Source organism: Mustela nivalis (genome assembly GCF_964662115.1).
Source record: "Mustela nivalis genome assembly, chromosome: 6".
NCBI classification, from domain to species: Eukaryota; Metazoa; Chordata; class Mammalia; order Carnivora; family Mustelidae; genus Mustela; species Mustela nivalis.
In genome coordinates, this window is record NC_139025.1 from 80,663,244 (window position 1) to 80,687,238 (window position 23,995).

The 23,995-nt window shown below is 39.1% G+C and overlaps 1 protein-coding gene across 1 annotated transcript in view; it reads right to left on the minus strand.

Annotated features, from left to right (window-relative positions):
- The window catches only part of LOC309866496 (uncharacterized protein), a 47,338-nt gene that overhangs the window by 16,419 nt on the left and 6,924 nt on the right, over positions 1-23,995 (minus strand). The window contains exon 2 of the mRNA XM_082734247.1: positions 16,814-16,940. Coding sequence (XP_082590373.1) covers positions 16,814-16,874 — 61 coding nt within the window. The 5' untranslated portion in view covers positions 16,875-16,940. The remainder of the gene's footprint in view (positions 1-16,813; positions 16,941-23,995) is intronic.

Consider the following 23,995-nt stretch of genomic DNA (forward strand, 5'->3'; position numbering starts at 1 on the left):
TGGGTCATATGGTAATTGCCTGTTTAATTTCATAAGAAACTAGAAAACTGTTTTATAGACTAGCTGTGCCATTTTTATACTCCTAACAGCAGTGTGTGAGTGTTCCTTTACCACCTGTTTTTGTAAATAAAGTTTTATTGGAACATTGCCACGCTCACTTGTTTACATATATGTCTACAGCTATTTTCACACTACAGTAACGGAGTTGAATAGTGTGACAGGGACCATATGGTTCCCAATGACAAAAATATTTACTACTTGACCCTTTACAGAAAAAAGTTTCTGGCTGCTTCTCTAGGGATTAGTGTCTGTCTTTTCAAGAATGTAGACCAGGACTCAGAAGACTGGGCTGGGTGTGGTTAACTTAGAGCTGCAGAGTAAAGCATAGAGGAATGAAGTCTGAGTCTCAAGCAAGGTGATCCATGGCTACTGAAAGCAAAAGGAGCTCCTGCACTTGCCCCAAGTTTGATTGATTGCTTTGAAGGAAATTCTGAGGAGGATGTGTGTAGATGTGGGGAAATCCAGGATTGGGAGAAGGAACTGGATTCTCAGGAGGCATTGCCTTGAAAGACGTTCTGCGACAACAGCCTACAATGGGAGGAAGTCATTGTTGAACAGCATTGAATGTGGAGTGGATAAGAGGTAGTAAAGATATCAGCTGAGATGGAGAATTGTCATACTTCTTCAGTTCTAATGCCATCAGTTATAAGAAATACAATTATTTAAATGACAAGATTTTAAGGGAAAAATTGGTTGAAAATTTCAAAACATCACTTAGAAAAATGCTTCCAACAGAAGCCAAAACATTTGAAAAGTGTTTGAGAATGGAAGGAATGTAGGAATGGAGAGGTAGAACAGAGTATTATGGCTAGAGAGATATAATGGTCACTATCACATGATATTAAAGTCCTAGAGGATGATTTAAAGTTAGGTTTGAAAAGAAAATTTGGAAAAGATGCTGAAATCTTGAAATTACTTGATATTATCAACAATCTTATCAAGTCACCACCAAGTAATATATTTCCAGGAAGTTTTTTTCCCATTGGATCATTGTTGTTTCCCTTAAAATTCTCCTAGAATAAGTGTCATTATCTCCATTTTATAAACATGTAAATTGGCCTGATGCTTCTAAGAATTTGTCTAAAATCAAGATAGGGAAGTGACAGAACTGATACATAAACTTAAGCAAGCTCAGCTGCCTGCTAGCGTGACCTAAGACTGCTGGCAAAGGTGACTAGGATGGGGAGACTGTCATGTGGATAACATAGATTTCACTTCATTTACTTTTATGATAAAATTTCTTCATTTGAATGGCCTTTTGGAAGCAGCAAAGAACAAGAATAAAAATGTTAATGCTTCCAACTCCATCCCCTCCCCCATCTTTCAGGGGTATGGTTATAGGCACAGAGAAGACACAATCATCAGGGAAAATCTAGGATTTAGGAGGCACCCCTCCAAGGCTGTTTCAACTCCTCCAAATCTCTGTCCCTTAAGGTATTGCTTGGAAAAGGGCTCTGTGATTCTGAGTAGCCCCCATTTTAAGCCTGATCAGCATCTATTAATCCTACGAATTTGTCTGTTTGAGAAATGACTTCACATCTGCTTGGAAGACATTTTACTGCTGCCAAGTTTCCCTATGATATTTCAAAGAGATTATTTACTGCCTTCTTGTTGTTTTGCAGGGTTTTTTTAATGCTACCATAAACGTAAAGTTGGGACAAAATGCTTATCAGGAGCTTTGAATGGAAGAGAAAGATGTAGGAAATCTATTCCCAGTCATACAGGAGCTACTGAGGTTCACTGCAAGAGGCCCAGTAGGGGGTTAGGAAAGAGTAGAGGGAACCTTGAGAACATTCAACCACTCCAGATGCACATCCCATATCCCCAAGTTAACTCTTCCTCTACATCTTCTGCTCTTGTATACTGGCTTATGATGTGTCTCCATCAGTCTTCTGCTCTAAGCTTCTCCACTCTTAGTCAGCTGTGAAGCACGGAGCCTTATATTTATTCTTATGGGGTCACATCAGCTCACTTAAGCCACACTGATGTCCGGTATCTTAGGTACATTATTAACATGTTGAAGAGTTTCCATTCAGTTTCTATATCCTGCAGCATTAAAACAGAACACTAGCATCATATTCTTTTGATCCATCACCATCTTCTTTAGAACCTTCTTTCTATTCAGTGGTAATTTGGGGAAAGGTCTCTGTTCTGTTTTGCTTATGCTTTTGTTTATGCTTTTGCCACATCCACCACCTGATTTCTTTACAAGACTGTTACAATTTCTTTCTGGCGCTCACTTCATACTTTGTGTAGCCTATGTCGTTACATCAGATGGCCCCGGAAACACAAAGGAGTACAGAACAAAGTGGAACATTAATCTATAAACGATTAAATGGGGGTACTTAAGAGCTAACATGGCAACTGAAAGCTCTCCAAAGGACTTATGGGTCCACTAAGATGATCTCAGATAAATTTGGCAGATGGCCAAATACTAAGAACTGAGTAGGCATTTTGGTTGCTTTTTTCCTCCCTCACTTATTCATTAAATAGATTTCAAAAAACATATGAATGATTAATTCAGTCTCAAGAGGCTGGCTGTGATCTAACTCACTGAGGCTGTCGACAAAACAAAAGAGAAACAAAATCAGAGGGATTTGGGAATTCTAGCAAGGCTAAAACAAAATGGCACGTTTGTTTGAATTCTTCCTTTGTTTCCCACTTAATAATATCTGCACTATTTAAAGAGATCTCCAGATATTTTGGAAATGGAAAAAAGATGATTGCAACACTAAAATGGCAGTTGCTCTCTTATTTTTACTTTAACTGAGACCACTGACTGGTTTTTTTGACATGATTAAGACCACCAAAGCAATTTTACCATAATTCCCCTTTCTAGTCCTTACTATTTGATTTTCTAGCACTGATCAGTAGGTGTAGTAATCCCAGTTCTCATATTAAGTAAAGATAAGAAGATAAAGAGGCACATGTGTGACCTGGAAAAGAGGTTTATATAAAAGCAATTAGCGTTTTGTTTTGTTTTGTTTCTTCTTTTTTCTTTCTTCCCTTTTTCTTTCTTCCTTAATGGGTAGAGAGAAGGTGGGCATTCTAAGAATTTTCTAACAGAGATGCTGCTACTTCCCAGTGTTGAGCCTATGTGTAAATTCTTGAATATGGGGCTATTTAGAGACACATGTATTTTGAACTGGGAGGAGACAAGCATAAGAAAGGCCTGAGTGACCCAGTTCTAAGCTTTCCCTAATCTATTATGAAAACAATTAAGAGGATAGAACTATGATTTAAGGATGCATACGCAAATGACACTGGCTGGCAGGGTTATTAAAAAAGTAATTTTTAGAAACAAAAGGAAATATAGTTAGATCATATAACAATTTCAATATTGTTGTGTACTTTCCTTTAAATTTCTCAGAATGTATTATATAGGTTCATAAATAATTTAATTTTTATTACTTAAAATTTGCTAGGTAAATTGAATCTGCTGTGCAAATTCATCAAACACTTGAAATGTTATTGATAGCTCCTGCTTCACCAGTTTGAGGAATAAAATAGAAAAAAAAGTTCTTTTTTATTCAGATTAGAATGACTCTGAGCTCTAGTCCTTTTCCTCGGGCTTCTTTCTAGACCCTCAAGGTATGTATTGGAGCCAAAGCATCAGAGCTTCACATGGCTAGGCTTCAGCTACCTGCCCAGGGAGCAAGAAGCTGATAAGCCCTGGTGAAACTATTTTTAGTACCAAAAACAAAACAAAACAATGACAACAACAAAAGTGACATTTTTAGCATTCTTCTTGAATTTCCAATGGGCTATTGGCATTTTGTGTTAAGTACCCTCTTTCCTGGATGCCTGAGTGGCTCAATTCTTAAGATTCTGCCTTGGGCTCAGGTCATGATTCCAGGGCCCTGGGATGGAGTCCCACATCGGGCTCCCTGCTCAGCGGGAAATCTGCTTTTCCTTTTCCCACTCCCCCTGCTTGTGTTCCCTCTCTCACTATGTCTCTGTCAAATAAATAAATAAAAATCTTTAAACAAGACAAAACAAAAAAACAAAACTCCCCCTTCCCTATTAGCACTATAAATAACCCCACAAAATAGGGTATCCAGCATTTGACTACAAAGATAGCACTGAAATCCATTCATATTTCCCACAACATCCAACATTCCTATATTTAAAAATCCATTAATACTCTTGGTATCTACATACGCATACCCTACATTCAAAAAGGAAAATGTTAAAGAATTTAGTTAGGTAAGAAAATACAGGATATTTCAGAATTTTTTCAAAGTAAAAAAGAAGTAAACTTCTCATGTGGGGGTCCTGCAAATGAAGATACGTACCTAAGCAGTACTCACACCAGGCCTAATTCATTTCAGTAGGGAAGGCTTATAGTGACATGAAATTGCATAGGTCTTGAATTGCCCGTTGCATCTACAACAGCACACATAAATCTAGTATAACTGAATATCAGATTCCAAGAATTGGATCCCCACTCTTCATTAAGAATTGTATGATTAGGAAGCAGAGTCACTCTTGTGGTATGATGCAGCTGCCCTCGAAATTGTAGCCATAGGACTTCCCAGTGACCTTAGAAAATGGCTTTGCCATATGACTGGCAAACTAGTAGCAACATGTCACTGTGACAGCAACAACATGTCAGCCCAGCCCTGCCCTGGCATAATGTGGAAGACAGTTTGGAAAACTTGATTCTAGATCTATTTGTTGACCAGAAATCTTGGGCTCTACCTACTTTCCATGGAACTTTGAGAGAATTCGGCTTATTTTCTGAGAGGCCATATGCAGATAGACAAGTTATTTCTTTTCTTTTTTTTTTTTTTTAATATTTTATTTATTTTCTTGACAGACAGAGATCACAAGTAGGCAGAGACAGGCAGGGGGCGGCAGGAAGGAGGCTCCCTGATGAGCAGGGAGCCTGATACAGGGCTCGATCCCAGGACCCTGAGATCATGACCTGAGCTGAAGGCAGAGGCTTAACACACTGAGCCACCCAGGTGCCCCCAGACAAGTTATTTCTTAATACTCAGTCCATCTCCCAAAGATGGCCTGTAACCATATGGCATGCTTTATTATGTAAACAACTTGTACCGTTTCAACTTGTACTTCTTTTCTTTTCTTTTTTTCTTAGATTTATTTATATATTTATTTATTTGTCAGAGAGAGAGAGAGAGAGAGCACAAGCAGGCAGAGCGGCAGGCAGAGGCAGAGAGAGAAGCAGGCTCCCCGCTGAGCAAGGAGCCTGATGCGGGGCTCCATCTCAGGACCCTGGGATCATGGCCTAAGCCGAAGGCAGCAGCTTAACCGACTGAGCCACCCAGGTGTCTCTCAACTTGTACTCATTTTCTGTGAGACACAGTGCAATTCACTGATGTCACTATTGGAGATTCTAAAAGATGGTCAATATTGACCAAAGGACTAATTCCAGGATATGGAACATATTCACCCAAAGTATAGAGGATGCACTTAGTAAACATTTTTAAGAATAACCTAAGAAGAGTACATTGTCAAGTCCAGAGGAAATAAGAAGACTGGCATCATTGGCTGTGGCTCAAAGGTTAAACAAAGTTTATCCAGGGCTGCCAAACCTTTTCCATGACTTAGAAACCTGTGTTGTCATGAAGGAAGGAATAGTTGTACTGTATGCTTTGCTTAGCCTCTTAAGGACTCATTGCTGGTCATCATTTTCATTGGGTTGCACTATTGGTGTATCTTGACAGGATTTGGCAAAAGGGCAAGAGAATTGGGAGCAGACACTAAATTGGCTGTTACCTCTCCCCATATCACTTCTGGCACTAGATGGAAAGTCCATCATTATGACATGTTATCTGAAGAATCTCATCATTTCAGGGGAAGCACAAGCTTGTGTTTTTTGATGTTGCACCACTAAATTGAATAGATAACAGAGTTGTCCATCTAGTACCTGAATTTTATTATGGAGGCATAATTTTATTATGGATGGCATCAACCTCTGAGTCACTCAGTGACTTTGGAGTGTCTCAAGGAAATAGTCAGCTATCCCTCTCAGGGATTCTGTTTGGGAGCTTTCTTTATCTGTACCTTATTGATGGTCTTCACACTTCCCTAATATTTTTCATTGAGTGCGTACGTATGTGTGTGTGTGTGTGTGTGTGAGAGAGAGAGAGAGAGAGAGAATGTGTGTGGTTTATCAGGGGACATGGTTCAGTATTACCCTAAATATAACTCACTCCTTTCTGACCCTTTAAGACTTTTATTATCAAGCTAGGAATTCAATACAGATGTTCTTATTCGCTGCCAATTTCCCATTTCTCAGGACTTCGTGGACTAGTTTCCATGAACAGTGACCAGCCATACCAATAGCTAGTCATGCTCCCCAAAGCCTGTAAGACTTAGTCTGTCTGCAAGGTGGGACTTTGATCTCTAATCCTTTTATTTATACTGGAAGTCCATGGTGGCTCATTGGTCAGATGTCCAGTACCAGTTGTTATGGAAACAAGGGCACAGAACCCAGGAGTACTCTCACAAAGCCTACTGCAGCAGCATCATTGAGTAAAATCCAAGGAGACAAGAAAAGTCATAGAAATGTGAGCCTGTTACCTATTAGGTGTTAAGACTGAGCACAGAGATCCAACAAGACTGAGCATCAGGCTCTGGTCAGGAAAACCTAACCCTTGGGCTGTGGAACTTTTAAACCATATGACAAAAATAGCACCAGTCCATGTTGGTGTGATGAGAGGCCAGAATCTCACAGTGTAGAAAAATCATATCTTTGGCCATATCCTGCCAGCTCAGTTTACCTGGTTGAGGGCAAGGACCCGCCTTTCCTCTGACATGAACAAGGGACCAGTCTCAAGACTTGCAGTTGCAATTACATGGCATGGGAAGCTAGTAGCACAATTATCACATCTCATAGCCGTGGTGGAGGAAGCACCAGTCTTATTTTTCAGTATTATCAGAGGTGTACTAGGATCCAGACCACTGATTGCCGTAAGCACTGGGCTATACCCAGTTTACTGAACCCGAGGAGGCCAGTTTGCCTAGGGATCATTCTTGAATAAATTAACCTTTACCTCTCAGAAGGCTTCAAGCAGAAATTACAAATGTGTCCAGAGTTCAACCAAGTTACTTAAATGAATGAAGTGAAATCCCTTAAGAGAAAGTAAGCACTATGGTGAGCTAGGCAGGAACTACCCAAATGAGGTCACTGCTCAGCAACAACCATTGTTGCCCTGTGGGATTGTGACTCATGTTTGGTACATCTTCCTTTTATCAAGAAAACAAGAAAAATGACAAATAAGGGATTTGATTTATAAGGTGATTATTTTACAACAAAACCCCTCTTCAGTCTGGCTTGAGTTCTTGTGTAAATAGCTTGCAACCTCTAATAATATATAGCTTCACAAAGTTCTAAAGCACCTAAACAAGGGGGGAAAAGAAAGGAGAATGCTGGCTAAAGCTCCAGAGCTGGCTGTTTGTGTTTGTTTGTTTATTTGTTTCTTTCTTTCTTTCTTTTAACTGAGAGAGAGAGAGCTGGCGTGGGTGAGCTTACCCTTGTGTGCACTAGCAGGGGGAGGGGCAGGGGAGAGGAAGAGGGAGGATCCCAAGTGGACCCACACACTTGAGTGCAGAGCCTGCTGCAGGCTCTATCCCAGGACCCTGAGATCACAACCTGAGCAGAAATCAAGAGTCAGATGCTCAACCAACTGAGCCACTCTAGCGCTCCTCCAGGGCTGTTCCAACTCCTTCAAACCTCTGTCCCTTAAGGTATTGCTTGGGAAAGGGCTCTGTGATTCTGAGTAGCCCACTTTTTAAGCCTAATCAGCATCTACTAACCCTATAAACTTGTCTATTTCTTTGAGAAATGACTTTATATCTGCTTGGAAGACTGAGTACATTTTACTGCTGCCAAGATTCCCTATGATATTTCAAAAAAGATTATTTGCTGCCTGTTTGTTATTTTGCAGGGTTGTTTTTTTTTTTGTTGTTGTTGTTGTTTGTTTTGTTTTGTTTTTTTTATGCTACCATAAATATAAACATGGGACAAAAGAACTTGTTTAGATAAAGCACAGTCCTCGGGAGCTAAATCTGGGGTGTTACTAAAAAATACTATAAATAATATCATTTTACTCTTGAGATGGAAGAAGGGGGTGTGGTGGTGGGCGTGCTTGAGTGGCAGCTCAATCTCTTCTCATCAGTTTATCAGTTTTCTGTGGGTTATCTCCGGGGTAAAGCAGAGAAGAGTTCTAGAGAAAAAATAGGTCTCTAATTTAACTAGGGGTTTTTGAAATGTGCAGTTAGTTGCCCAGTCATCAGTATTTTTAATTTTAATTTTCAATTATGCTAAATAAAAAAGAATACAAGACAGAAATAGACACAAGGGAACAAAAAAGTACAAGGTTCTTTAAAGATAGCATGCAGTAGAAAAATGAGTAAAATCAGATGGAGATAGGAATTCAGGGATCATTACCTTGAGGCAGGAGGTGTTATGAATTCAGGGATCATTACCTTGAAGTGGGGAAGAGGAGGAAGAGAGAGTTGAGAAGAAAAGAACATGTGCGATTGTCTACATTAAGACACTGACAAACTGTTCAGTCAAAAATGTGTTTCACACATCTGCAGGGTGGTAAAAACATCCATTTCAGAGATAGGAAGAATTTGGAAGGTGAGCTTATATTGAAATTTATGGTCTTCTCTTCCTGGGCTCTCAATGAACCAGCTTCACCCAAGTGAAGTTAAATTATTTAATTGTTCAAGTCATCAAAGAGAATTACTTGGGTTCTTCTAGGTTCCCAACACAGCACCTGGCACTCAAGGTTAAAAACAAAACAATAACAACAAAACAAGCAAACAAAAAAAAACATATATGGTGTAGTCTCTGTCTCCAAGGGGTTTGCAAGTTACTTGTATGTAGTGATCTCTGTTCTTTACTGATGACCTACAGGGGAATAATAGAAATTACATGTGTAAGATGGGAAGTGGTCAGCTGTGGCTTTTCTCCTGAGTCAGCATCACTGTGTTTATGAATCTTGTCCCCTCTAGTGAGACGTATGTGTGTGGTAGTGGTGGTGGTATTTGGGAAGAGGAACATTTCAACTAGCTAAACTGAGAAGATCAGAGAGAAGGAAATTTGTGGGTTTGTGTTGTTGTTTTTGTCTGATAGCATGGCAGCCTCTTAAGTTAGTTTTTTTTCCTTCCAAAAATTACAGAAGTAGATGAGCAGCTACTCTTGCATAAACTTGGGGCAATCCTGAGAGATAAGATAGACTGAGTGTATATGGACAAGCAGTTCAGTTCACAAAGACAGGAACACAGGATGGCCCAGCAAGACCAGGATGGTCAGTGAGAAGTAAAAGATGGTATGGTATAGGTAAACAGTGACCTTGTGATGGTGAGACCAGGAGAGACAATATAAGATGACCTGAGCCCCTGTCATTAGTGGGTAAATGGGGAAAGAGAAAAAAACTGCTTGGCTGGTAGATGCAGGACCTGTTATGAGAACAAATGAAGAGGGAAAATGAACAGTCCCACTTTTCTCACTGCAAATATATAGATATACAGGAGCAAAAATATTCAAAACAGAAACCAGAAATGCGATGACCATGACCCAGAAAACAAACAAGAAACAAAGCTGGTAATGACAGCAAAAATAACAATGAAAAGAGATTTTTCTCATGAGAATGGAAAAAGCCTTGGCGTAAAAAGGGTCGAAGGGAGTAGAGTCAAAGGGATTCTGTAAGACCGGCAGTATGGAGGAAGAGGAGCAGGCATACTGGACTAGACAGCGACACAGAGACTGTGGGGAGGAAGGAGGGCTCCAAGCTCTACAGGACACAGAGCTGGAAGAGTGAAAGAGGACAGACTACAGAAGACCTAACTCCCGTAAGGCCCTGCCCCTTTCTCCTTCTTCCTTAACTAATTCCTTTGCAATGTATCTTACTGCCTTCTAAGGCCATGCATTACTTTCTTCCTGAAGGATTTATAGAGTCCTTTGGGAAGTGGGTATGTTTAGAGTTGGTCTTCTTGACCTTTACAGTATTTGTTCTGGAAGGCCTGTGCAATCTAGTGTTGCCTTACTTATTTCCACTGGATTGCAGAGGGGAGCAGAGGGGTGAGGGGGCTGGCAAGCATATACCTCTGGGCAGTATCCTTATGCCAGGAAACTTGAAAAATGGGGAGCTACTAACCTCAAGCTTGTCAAGGGCCCAGAAGCTCACTAGATAAAAGAGCCCCTGGACACAACGCCGAGCTTACACGCCCTCACTTTTTCTGCTGGGATCACAGTACTGTGAAGACATGGGCTGGAGCAGGGGACTTAATTTGTAGAAGACCATGAATGATACTTCAATACAGAGAGGCTGTGCTTGCCTAAACCTTTGCCAAAGCTTCCTCCTATAAGCTAAACATCATGTGAGCAATATATTTTTGTAAAATTGCACAAGCAAAATCAACCTCTGTTTTCCCATTGCTTCCAATTGGCCCCACTGGAAAGATGGGAAGCACAGGGAATTGATCTAATTCTTAGCTACAGGATCACTAGCAAATTTCTGTTAGAAAGATGCTGGCAGATAAAATAGTGGAACTATAATTATGATAACCTGGAATGTTAGGGGATTTAGTAAAATTGTATACTCTTTTACCTCACAGTGTGCTTTGGCTGTTTTAAAATGTCTTTATTTCTCAATTTCCAAATAAGAAACACTTTTACATAGTATTTAGGACAGAACTACAGGAACTCATGAAAAGTCAACATGCAGTTCAATCATTATAATGTGTTAATGGAAACCTTCCAAGTTCTAGAAGGGACAGCTTATAAAATTATATACCTCTATAGATATTATCTTTGATATAAACTGCTATTTAGCAGTTAAGGAGATGAATAGATGGGCTAGGGTAGGGAGATTTAAAAATGATTATGAATATGAATTAATCAACACTTATGTTATTCTGAACAGTCTGTACTGGTCACTACCCAATTGAAATCCTGAAATCCTTGGCTGTTTCATAGAGAGTCCAGAAGAGGATATAAACACTGGAAGCAGTCACTGATAAGACCAAAGTAATATGTGAAAGCCAGATAGACCCCCATGCCCTGGGGTTAGATACCTGAGGATTCCAACAAAGATTCAAGCTTGGATTCAAGTGAGTATGAAGAAGATAATTCAGTAAAGCAAACCATCTTGAGCTAAAAGAAAATTCAGTTACAGAAACATTTTTTAGTAAGCAGAGCCATCAGTTCAGTTCCCGAAAGCTCCCCTTGGCCGTGGCTTGCAGAAGCATTATTTTCGATGAGGGCTGTGTGTATCTTAAAACTCTCCTCCTTCTCTGTATGTCTTTGCAGGTCTCTGTATAGAACACAACAAGTACATTTTCTCATAGCCCTCCCCCATAGGAGCCTCTTCACCTCACGTCTCCTGCGAGGATTTACATAACTTATGCATTTGGGTCTCTATATTACACTGAATTATGGATTCACACACATTCTAGTAAAATTATAACTTGTTTAATTCATAATTTGGGATAAATGGCCTGGTTTGGCATTCCTTCTTCCCTCGTCCCACTCAGCTTCAGTGTGCCGTCTCACATTCCTTTTAAAAAGTCTCAGAGAAAGTTTGCTAAGCACATCTGTAATGCCAAAATATTAAGGAAGAATGTTTTCTCTGATTAAGAGGAAATTGTTTTAAGACACTTTAGCACAAACATTAATATGTTGACATCACTGCAAATATCAGCTCATGTTGAAAGGGAAATAAGCAGAGGCACTTTTGAGTTGGAGATTGGTAAACTCCCAAAATAGATTGACTAGAGACAGAATTCATCCAGGCCTGGACAACATGCTTAGCCCAATTCCCCTTCCTCCTCTGATCCAGAACTTTGTGCTTGACATCTCTTAGCAACTAGTTGGCACTGACTTGCAGGTGTGTTAATGTGATACTCAGTATGTCTTAAGTAAAGCATGAAGGGTCTCATTTTTTAAAATCTCCAGTATCCCTGTATCTTAGATTGCTTCATCCATGCATTGTTCCATTTAACTAGTCACTACCTGGCATTTAATTGTTTCAGAGGTGTGTATGTGTGCGTGTGTGAACTTCCCATGATATCACACAGTGCTTGGTAACAAGGTCCAGTTCCAAACTTTCTCCAATTCACCAGCAGTAGTGAAGCATAGTAGAAGTATTAAGATCACAGGTGCTGGTTGGGGCATCAGTGCTCTGGGTTTGAAATTTGGCTCTACTCCTGGCCAGGTTGGTACTTCCTGAGAGTATTTACCTTCAATTCATTCATTTTTTCATTAGTTTCATTATTCACCTTCAATTCTTTCATTAGTCACCTTTGAATTTTTTAAACCTTGAACACTGCTTTGGATCTGCTAGGGTAAGGTGAGCAAGGCCCTTGCTTAGGGTACAAAATTTAAAGGAGCACCAAAAACCTCAGTAATCAAAATAAATTCTATTTTTAATGTTTTAAAAAACTCAAAACGTCAAGGTCGGTTAACTTGAATTCTCAAGATCCACAGTGTTTCAGGGGCTAAAAGACAAGAACCCTGACTCAGACATTTATAGGCACCTTGCAAAGTACACACATTCATCAGCCTTGAAAAACTACTAGTTGTACCAAAGGTAAGAGATCTGTCCCACAGTTATCAAGTCAGGGGCTCCGCAGAAGCTGCAGCCACATGTGTAATCACTGGGGATGCTCAGACATATGTGTTATTTCGTTTGAACCCTCTCTAAGATTAGTGCACACATATAAGCCCTAGGGTGCTCCCTTGCAACTGTGCTTGCCTTTTCTTATTTGTAAATGAAACCATATATAATTCCACCCTGGCAATTTTTCTAATTATTTTTTCCCAAGACAGTGCTAAATCACAGACAGTGACAACTGGAGCCACCGTGATCTCTGGGCACACGTCAAAAGTCCGGAATCATCGATTGGCAATAGCATCTCAGCAGGTCCTCATGCTGCATTGTGACTTGGGAATGGGTCGCTGTTTGAAAGATAAGAACGCCCCCACCCACCCTTCCCCCCTCCCCAGGGCAGACTGCCTTTTCCCCTCTCCTTCCTTCAAGGAAAATTAAATGAAGACAGCTAACGAGCAGTTTTATTTTCTTTCAGCAAAGGTCAGCAATCCCACAGCAGCAAATTAATCCCAATTAGTAATGATATTTTGTCTTGATAAATGATGACACATTTGATTTACTGTGTTTCCAGGATGCAGGCGGCAAATGTTAATGATTTGGTTTGCTGGGAATTTATACTCTTGCTCATTTCCTATTTGCTGATCAGTTGCGGCTCTTGAAGACTTGGCTGCTTCAACTAATGAACTGAGGGCCTCGCAGGAATAATGGTGTGTTCTGCAGGCCTCTTTCTCTCTCTCTCTCTCTCTCTCTCTTTTTTTTTCTTGCCATCTGTAGAAATGCAGGTTCCTCTCAGAAAATCTCTCTGGCAGCCAGGAAGGAATGATTATGATCATATCAATGTCACTTGTAATTTGTATTTCACTTGTTTAATGGCATCCCCAATAAATGAAGCTTTCTGCAGAGAACAAAACTAATTATAGCAAGTTCAGCATATGTGTGTGTACGTGTATGTGTGTGTGTAAGAAGGAGAGAATTCATGAATAGAAACATACCTAATCTTTCCTCATTTCCTTAAAATATTCTGATAGCAGTGATACGGTTTACATAATGATTTATCTGCCCAGCTGGTATAGTTTTAAATTAGACCAATGAAGATGTTTCCTTGAGGTCTTCATAAGGGAAGATGCCATCCTTTCGTTTGCACTAAAGGCAGACACAAGTCAAATGTTCTCTCTTTTTCACCCCCTGGTTCCTGCAGAGATCATTCAGTATTTTGGGGATTGCTGGAGGCATTTTGACTCCTGACAAAGGCTGCCAGGGCTGTCCCCTGAGGCTGTGCAAGTCAGTCTGTGGGTGGTTCTGAGACTGGCGCCTGCTTCGAGTATCACCAAAGATTCAAGCCAACGGGAAGCCCTGGGGAAGGTTGGCTCTTCCACCTCTGAAAAGCTGATATGCCTTTCACACATCAGATATAATCTTTGCTACAGAAAACTGCTGTGATAGGCTGCAACTCCAGGCAGGCTGGTCTCCTAGTTGTTTACATGAGACTGTGAAAAGGAAATATGAGGGATCATTACCCATGCTCATTTAAAAGAGCTGGAAATGTTAGAAGCCCTATTAGAATCTCCTTCGGGGGAGTGGGTGTTTTCCTCTCATTCTTAATCATTGTTCTTAGAATCAACTAATATAAAATCAATAAGCTTCACTCTTCTTGCTTAAGGGGACACTTATTATGGTAAATGACTGGTCCACATTATGTGCCTTCCATTTTCCTTTCCTTTCCTTTCCTGAGGCTTCTGTTCTAGTGCTGTATTCCTGACCCAATTGGTTTTTCACTCCTGGATGGAGTTGACATTCTCTGCTGTCTCTGAAATGCAAATGACTGGGGACATTTGTCTGCTTTCAAAGCCTGATGATTTAGACTCGTGCAGGGAGAGGTATTTGTAAGTTTTGTTTTGTATGTTTTTTGCCAGACAGCTTGCTTGTTTCAATAATGGGCCCTGCTTTTCAGGCAGTGATAAATACTTTTTATTCTCTTGTTCTTCCCATAACAACATCCAGGAGAGCTGTGATTCCCTCTGTTAGTTCAAGTCCTCTGGGAAGCAAACATCCAAAATGGAATTGAATGTGTAAGGATTTTATAAGAATTTGAAATGCCTATATGGAAAGAAATAGGGAAGGATCCAGAGGAAGATCAGAGTACCCTGGTTATCCTAATGCCAATGTTTTAAAGTTTCTCTCCTAATGAACATGATATGAGATTTACTTACGTCCTCCAGCTTCATTATTGTACCTAAGGAAGGCATTTTATCCTAGTGCTACTTTTCAGGGGTCATAGTACATATTCTAGAAGGCAAAAGCAGAGAGGGGATAATGGATAGAAAGGAGTAATACTCCTTTTAATCCTCAACCCTAGGTTTAGGACAGAACTTTACATTTACCAAAACACTTTCCTACACATCATTGCTTTTGATTCTGACAATAAAAGATGAAGTCAGCATTATTCCTATCAACAATGCGTACCCTGAATTAACCTATGAAGAGACATCAAAAACCCAAAGAGGGACAAAATAACGGGTCTATGAATCTTCAAAAAAATGGGAAGGTCATGAAAGACAAAGACTGAGGAACTGTCCAGTTTAAAAGAGGCTTATGAGACTTGACAGCTCTCTATATGGTACAATCTTGGATTAGATCTTATACCAGAGCAAAAAAGAAAAAAAAAAAATCTTTCTCTCTAAAGGTCCTCTTAGGATATTTGGCAAAATTTGCATTTCTCTAGTTTAAATTATTAATTTCTTGGTTTTTAGAGCTGTTTCTATGTAAGAAAATGTTCTTGTTTTAAGGAAATACCAGCTGAAGTGTTTGGGGGTAAAGAGACATCATGTCTGTAATCCACTCTCAAATGGTTCAGAAAAAAAGTTAAATACACATATAGAATGATAAAGCAAATGTAATTCAGAAAAAGTTAATATTTGTGGAATCTTGTTGAAGGGAATCTTATTGAAGTGTGTATGGTCATTCTTTGTACAATTTTTGTAACTCTTTTATAAACATGAAATTATTTTGAATTAGAAAATTTTTAAGCTGTACCCTAAAAAATACAACATGAGCAAAGCAGTCTACCTGCCTTGGTCCTTACAATAGATCAGTGTCGCACAGCAAACCTTAACTCATATTTACCTCCAATCCCAGTGATCTCTTCACAAGCAAACACATCATCCACATGTACATGGTAGTAGCAAAATGACTTGGCTCCTGAGTCCATGGCTCTATCACTGTAGTTTTACTATTGTAATACCTTTCTCAGTATGGCACACTATCGCATTGTTAACATACCTAACCCTTGGAGAGAGAAGTTTATCCTTATTGATAATCCCTGTGAAATGCTTCAATCCTACATTCCATTTCCCTACGAATCCAAAATGAGAAGTTTTTCCCTATTGGTAGTGAAATGTTTCAATCCTAGATTCCATTTCCTTAACAGTCCCAATCTATTTCCTTAACATCTGTTTCTACCCATAGACAAATCTGCTCTTGGTCAAGGGGAATTCTCAAGTCCTTGGGCTAGTAGAGAAGTGTTATATCAGCTATGCTCTGCTCTGACCATGTACCTGAGTACCAGCACCTCTGATACTGTTGTGTTTGATTCCTTGAAATTAAAATTTCCTTGTCGTATCCCAATTCCAACATATCGTATTCCTTTATGCCTAAATCCCTACCTCTGTTTACTTTGCAGTACCCTTTTGTTTTGTTTTGTTTTCTAGATCCTATTTATACTAACAGTCTTCCTGGGAATTTAATTCCTTTAACCAAAATCCCAGTCTCTAAAAATAGTTTCACTTCAGGACCTACAGACCTGCCTGGACCTTCTGCTCCTCCATCTGGGATCAGTTAATCAGTGTCTCAGTTTTCCAGACATTACCTGCCTGACTGTCTCTCGAAAGATCTCTCTACCTTTCATTATGATCGCCAGCCCCTGTGTTCCATGATAATCTTGAGTATTATCCCTTTTAGTATTGGCTTCCTTATCTTGCAACAGCACATTCTTCCTTTGAAGGAAGGATGTCCTTTAAAAATGCCACATGTCCTTTAAAACTTGCTTAGCCATCCCTGTCCTTACGACATCTCCCATTCAGATAACTCAGGTAACTCACACCCATATTTTGCATGTTACAAGTTACCTTGGTATATGTGCTGCCGAAGCGAGCACTACAAGTTACCTTGGATGGTAGCATTCTTTTCGTGCATAAAGCATATTCTCTGTTCTTTTGAGGACAGCATGATTTCAAGGAGAATGAAGCTGCTCCTAACTGGATCACTTAATACCTCTGGCCTCAGATTTCTAACCTGTTGAGTAGAGAGAATTGAATTAGCGAGTCTTCACAGGTTTCTCTCAGTGCTACAATTTGTGGAACTTTGGACTATCCAGTGTCAAATAGCAAACATTCAGTTGGTAGTTGAGAAATGTGATTCTGGCCTCATAAGGGTCTTATCATCACCAGAGGGTCAGGTAATGGAGTGTCTCCCGTGGAGGCACTAGAATGCCCTCACTGTTGAGCCCATTTTCCATTGTGTCTCTAGAGGGTCTGACTTGGAAGCAGGAAATCTTAATGCCGCTTTAATCAAAGGCAATAGGATCAGTCCCCCAAACAGCCACATGACTATCCAATCACAATTCCTGCCCCCAGTTGTGTTGAGTATGCCCTGACATGGCAATGCATGTAAAAATTCATGATCAAGTCCTGTAGCCACATGTGAACTAAGGGATTTTGGGCCAGGGTAAGTGATGGGTCCATTCTCCACTGTATCCACTGTATCACACTCCAAAACTGTGTTTAATTTTATCTCTACTCAAAATGTTCTTTGTCCTTGTTGCTCATCATGTGCCCTCAGAAAGATCACCAGCTTTGGTGCCAGCCTGTTAGAGATCTAGAATTTTATGTCCACTTCAGATCTAATGAATAAAAGTCTGTCTTTTAGCCAAATGTCCAAGTGGTGCATATGTACATTTGAGAAATTTTGAGAATCACTGCTCACCTTGAAGGGGGAGGATCCATGTCTTGTGGGGCTTGAAACGTAAAATTTTGGAAGCCATCTTTAAGAATAATGATTATATATACATATATACCAAACCTATATTCTCTTAACAATCTTTAGTACTCAAGACATATCTTGATGTTCCTCTCATTGTTCTCTGCTCCATCAATGCAGAATCCAGCCAGAATGGGAAGTACATATTATCAAAGGATTTAGTACTTGGTGATTGGTGATGAGTTTATTTCCTCTCTTAGGTAATAGTATAAATAGCTAATATTTAATGGATGCCTATTAAGTGTCAGGAGTTGTTTTAGAAACTGGATGTGGATATTTTATTTAATCCTTACGGCAGTCTTAAGAGATTAGAAGGGCTCTTTTAGATTAATCCTTTACCTTAGAGATAATATAAAGTATCTTTCTCATAGTAAGTATCAGAGCAAAAATTTAGAGCACAGGCATCTGGTTGTATGGCCCACATTCTTAAAGATTGATCCATGCTGCCTCTTGATGATAAAAATTAGGATTTCAAAAGAGTCTTCTGCCACCAAGCAAAAAGAAAGGATGAACTGTGGAGAACTAAGTTTCAGTGATATTGTAATAAAGTCTGCATTTGGGAAAGGGATAAGGGAAGTGTCTGAATTTTGGTTCCCTCTATCTTATCTTGTGAAACAGTTCTGTTGTTTCATCAGCCCATAAGGCAGGTTCTGACAATGGCTCTTAAGCAATATTACTCATAACTTGATGCTAGAGATAGACCTAACTGTGAAGCTCAAAGTGGGAGTGGAGCTTTTTAAGAGCTAATAACATATGAAGTGTGTCATTAGTGTGTTTTTACTAGATATTTTTGTAAGACAGTCCCTGATACTCTAATAGTTTTTTTTTTTTAATTCTTTACAACAAAAGCCATTAGGACTCATAAAAGTAATTTCATTTTTTATAACACTATTTGGAAAGAGATAAGTAGATACTTTTTAAGAATGACCTCAACCACCAAAAGAGGGAAAAAAAAGAAAAAAATGCATATAGAGAGTGCTAAAATTAACTTTGGGGAGTTTGTTTTGATGACAAAGAAATTACTGTTTAGTACATATGTCGTTTCCTGTTTTCTTTCTCCTTCTGATTACATTTTTAGGACTGCAGGCCAGACGGTAAAATATAGACATAGACACACACATACACACAAGTCTGCTCCATCATTAATTCAGTATAATGGACATATACATGTCAAAACTAATCTTATTGGCCTGCACTGGCTGGGAAATGCCAGTGTAGCCCAGAAGGATTGGTTTTGACATGTATATGTCCCCTGTGTCTTGATCCATTACCACTGGCCTTTGGGACCTTACTGGGAGGCTCCTTATTTCCCTGATCCTTTTGGTTGACAACAGTTGATTATTCTTCAAGTCAGTCACATAAAGAATAATAAAATCTTATTTAAACTATATTTTGAAGTTGTATGATTCAAATTTATGAAAAGTAAGAAAGCAGGTATTGAGAAATAAGAGTGTTACACTATTTTGACTTAAAAACACTAAAGAAAAATGGAATCTGCTGGAATTATGTGTGTAAGTAGGGGAAAGGAATGGGGAAGGCAAGCTGTAAAGAGAAAGGGTTACATCTGCATGGAAATTGAAAACTGAAAACATGTTCACAAAAAAATTACAGCTAGATAACCAAAGGTTGTCTGAAAATGCTGTTTCTAAATATAGTGTTAATCATATTGACATGGAAAAGAAATGACATAAGAAGTGAGGAAATCAAAATAAGGCAATTTATGCCATGAAGAAACTTGAGCTATAATGATTTCTGAAACAGATGTTATAAAGAAAAAAGATTGCATAACTTTTTAACTGCACTGTTATATTTAAGAAAAATGAAAATTATGTAATAAGCCTATGAAAATTTGCAAAAGATTAAGAGCAAAGAGGTTAGCAAAGTAACGCTGTTACTTCTTAGTGCTAGACTTTTGGGAAGGCAAATGTGGTTGAGTGATGAGTAAGTGGCCACCAAGGCCACCATTTCCTATTATGAAATATGTAGAAGAATATTATGAAATATGTAGATTAGGAAGTCAGAAAGTCATTCAACAGACTAGTAAAATTATGTCAATTGCTTAGACATGAGGCAAATGTTCTTGGAAAGCTCAAGTGGTGATTTGGGACATAAGTCAACAAGTAGAAGCAGCACTGGGCTACTTTTACAAGGGGCAAGGAGCAACTTGGTTAAAACACTAAAATCCAGGTTGGCCTTCTGATATTGCTTAGTTCAGGCTCTCATGATCTCTTGCCTGTGGTATTACATGATTGTCCAAAAAAAAAAAAAGCACATGAAAATGCCAGTGACTAAAGAAAAAGGGAAAATTGCCAACGTTAAGAGCTGGTGAGGATGAGAAGCAACTGGAAATTCATAGATTTTTTGATGGGAATGCAAGAATGATACAGTAGTTTTGGACAAGAGTTAGGAAGTTCCTTAAAAAGTTACATATACAGGGCGCCTGGGTGGCTCAGTGGTTTAAGCCTCTGCCTTCAGCTCAGGTCATGATCTCAGGGTCCTGGGATCAAGCCCCACATCGGGCTCTCTGCTCAGCGGGGAGCCTGCTTCCCCCTGTCTCTCTCTGCCTGCCTCTCTGCCTACTTGTGATCTCTCTCAATCAAATAAATAAATAAAAAAAATCTTAAAAAAAAAGTTACATATACACTAACTGTAAAGCCTAGTATTTTCACACCTAGGTATTTATCCAAATTAAAAGAAAACTTTACACATGCACGTTTATGGACATATTATTCATAATCACTCAAAACTTGAAACAATTCACATGTCTTTCACCTGGTAACTGAAGAATAAACTGATACATCTAAACAGTGAAAGACTTCTCAGCAATAAAAAGAATGATCTACTGAACCAAATAATAACATGAATAAATTCCTATATGATTCCATTTATGTAAAATTCTAGAAAAGGAAAACATACCAGGATCCAAAAGAGATCAGTCATTGTCAGGAACCGAGGGGTCAAGGTAGGCGTTAACTACTAATGGGCATGGAGGAAATTTGGGGTGATTAGAATGATATGTATCTTGATTTTTTTTAATTATTATGTTCAATTAGACAACATACAGCACATCATTAGTTTTTGATAGCGTGTACAATGATTTATTAGTTGTGTATAACTCCCAGTATATTTTGATTTTGATGGTAGATATGTGATTGTATACATCTGTCAAAAGTCATAGATACACTGCAAGGTAAATTTTAATTCATCTAAATTTTGCCTCAATTTTTAAATAGTCTTACTAGCAATAGTCTTTCAGAGTTAAGAAAAAAAAAGAAAAAAGCCTAAATAAAATTTACTGATGCTTTGTCCTTGCCCAGAATGATAAAAAGTATTTCTTCTCAAAAGTGCACTGGGGGGCCTGGGTAGCTAAATTAGTAAGCATCTAACTCTTGATTTCAGCTCAAGTCATGATCTCAGAGTTGTGGGATTAAGCCCCACATAAGGCTCTGCACTGGGCATGCAGCCTGCTTAATATCTCTCCCTCTTCACCCTCTGCTCCTCCCCACCTTGCACATATGCACTCTTCCACCTCCCACCCCCAGCCCTCTCTCTTAAAAAAAAAAAAAAAAAAAAAGGAAGGTGAAGGAGAAGGGGAAGAGGTTGGGGAGTGCCTCATGTACTTCTTCCTCCTATACCCAACTAACACTAGCATTATTTTCCAAGCCACATAGCTCTGAGAATTTCTGCTCATCAGTCATACCATTTGTCTCTAACCATTTGAACAATCTGGTTTGTTTTGTTTGTTTGTTTTGTTTGCATGGAGAATATAAACAAATATGAATATGACACAAGGCCAGTATTGATAGTAGTCAAATTAGATTTTTTTTTTTCTGGAGATGTTTAACAAGTTCCTAGAAAAATGCCGTCCCTTACCAGCCCAAATAGCTCCCTTGGCAATGCAAGAGTTGCCAGTTGTTTAATTTGTCAAAGAAAGGAAAACAAAGTGAGAAACATGGCAGATGATTGACAGAATGGAAACTAGATAGGAAATGTATGCACTCTACCCAGCACGTCAGTCATACATTCTTGACTTTGTAGACTTAATGTTCACAGTTTCAGTGACCTGTGGTGTTTCCCTGCCAATCCCATTGTAGCCGATGAATCTATTTTATTGAGTAGACCATCCCATCACTTTGTTAATATTAGTTAGTCATTTATCAAGAAAAGTAACTTATGGCCCTTGGAGCACCTGGGTTGCTCAGTGGGTTAAGCCTCTACCTTGGGCTCTGGTTGTGATCTCAGGGTCCTAGGATTGGGCCCCACGAGCAGGGAGCCCATTTCCTCCTCTCTCTCTCTGCCTGCCTCTCTGCATACTTGGGATCTCTATCTGTCAAATAAATAAATAAAATCTTTTAAAAAGATAAAAAAAGAAAAGAAAAGTAACTTACATGACCGTTCTACATATACATCATTGTTTCTTATTCTTTGTCACAAATGCTTCTAATTTTTTTTTAAATTTATTTATTTGGGGGGGAAACATGAATAGGGAGAGAGGAAGGGAGGAGGAGAAAGTATCTGAAGCAGACTTCCTGCTGAGCACAGAGCCCAACAATGGGCTCATTACCTGAGCCAAAACCAAGAGTTGGATGCTTAACCAACTGAGTCCCCAAGGTGTGCCACAAATGCTTTTAATTTTGAGGAGAAATTTTTCTAATATAGCATTATCTTATTCAGATAAATAACCAGAAGTAGAATTGCTGGAGCATGTAGTAGTTCTATTATTAATTTTTTGGAGGAATTTCCGTACTGTTTTCCATGGTGACTGTACCAGTTTACATGTTCACCAAGGGTACATGAGCATGAGAGTTCTGTTTTCTTCATATCTGTACCAACTTTTGTTATTTCTTTGTTTTGGGGGTTCCTTTTGTTTGTTTTTTGTTTTTTTGTGTTTTTTTTTTGAGAATAGCCGTTATAACAAATGTGAGATGATATCTCATCATAGTTTTGATGTGTATTCCCCTGATGATTAGTGATGTTGAGTACCTTTTTATGTACCTCTTAGCCATCTGTGTGTCTTCTTTGGAAAAATATCTCTTCAGATTCTCTGCCCATGTTTGAACCAGATGTTATTTTTTTCTTTCCTTTTTTTTTTTTACTGTTGGGTTATACTGGTTATTTATGTATTTTGGATATTAACCCCTTATGATGTATAAATATTTTCTCCCATTGGTAAGTTGCCTTTTCATTTTGTGGATGGTTTTCTTTGCTCTGCAGAAGTTTTTTAGTTTGATGTAGTCCCATTTGTTTATTTTGGCTTTTGTTTCCAAATAAAAAAAAAAATCACTGCCAATACTAATGTCAAGGAGTTTACTGCCTATGGCAGTAAAAAAGCAGCTTTTCTGATATGCTACTTGAGATGCTTCTCAAGATGGAAACATCAAATGCCCTCTATTTTGTGAAGAAAGAAATGGCCCAAAATAATGTCCAAAATCTCAGGGTCAGCAGCAAATGCACTGGATAGTTGGTTAGAGACCTTGAAACAGAAATGTTGAAAGATCAAAATGATAAAGGTCCAGGGGAACAAGCATGTAGATGGACAAATGGGCCTAGGTATAACATGTGAAGATCTTTGTATCATATGTTAACTCACACCAGAAGGTATAGTCCAGTACCAAAAAAAATCACAAAACACCTGAGTAGACAGACTGGGCCACTCCATTGCTAACATTATGGGCTCATGAACAGCAGTGGAGGCAGGAATGAAACCTATGATGGACTTACTAGCATAGGCTACAACTCACCAAGACTGATCTAGTTACTGCCACTGCTGAATGGCTCAAACTACCAACACAAATCAAACCAGCCTCACCAATATGGCACAATTCTTTGAGGAGACCAATCAACCATTTGATGATAAGCTGAAGAGATTGGGCATTTTCTACCCTGAAAAGGGCATAGGTTCATCTTGACTATGACTACTAGATTCAGGGTAGAGTTTTGTCTTTTCTGACCTTGGAACCTTAGCCAGCACAACTTGTAAGGGCTTACTAAGTACTAGAAACACAGACACAGGATCTCTCAAGATATGGCCTCAGACCAAGGACACTATTTTAATGGAAAGGAAGTCTGAAAGTGGCCAAATGATCATAGGATCTACAGTGAAGCTTCACACACTGCAACCACCCAGAAACTCCTGATGTGAGAGGTCACTGAATTCTGAAGAGCATTGCTCAGGCATCAGGCTAGAGTTGATTATAAGAGTATTGTGCACCATCTTTCAGGATGTGATGATCACCATAAATTAAGTGGGTCGGCCTTAATAGGCAGGATTCATGGGTTTGGGAACCACCATGTGCCAGTAGGGGTAGCCG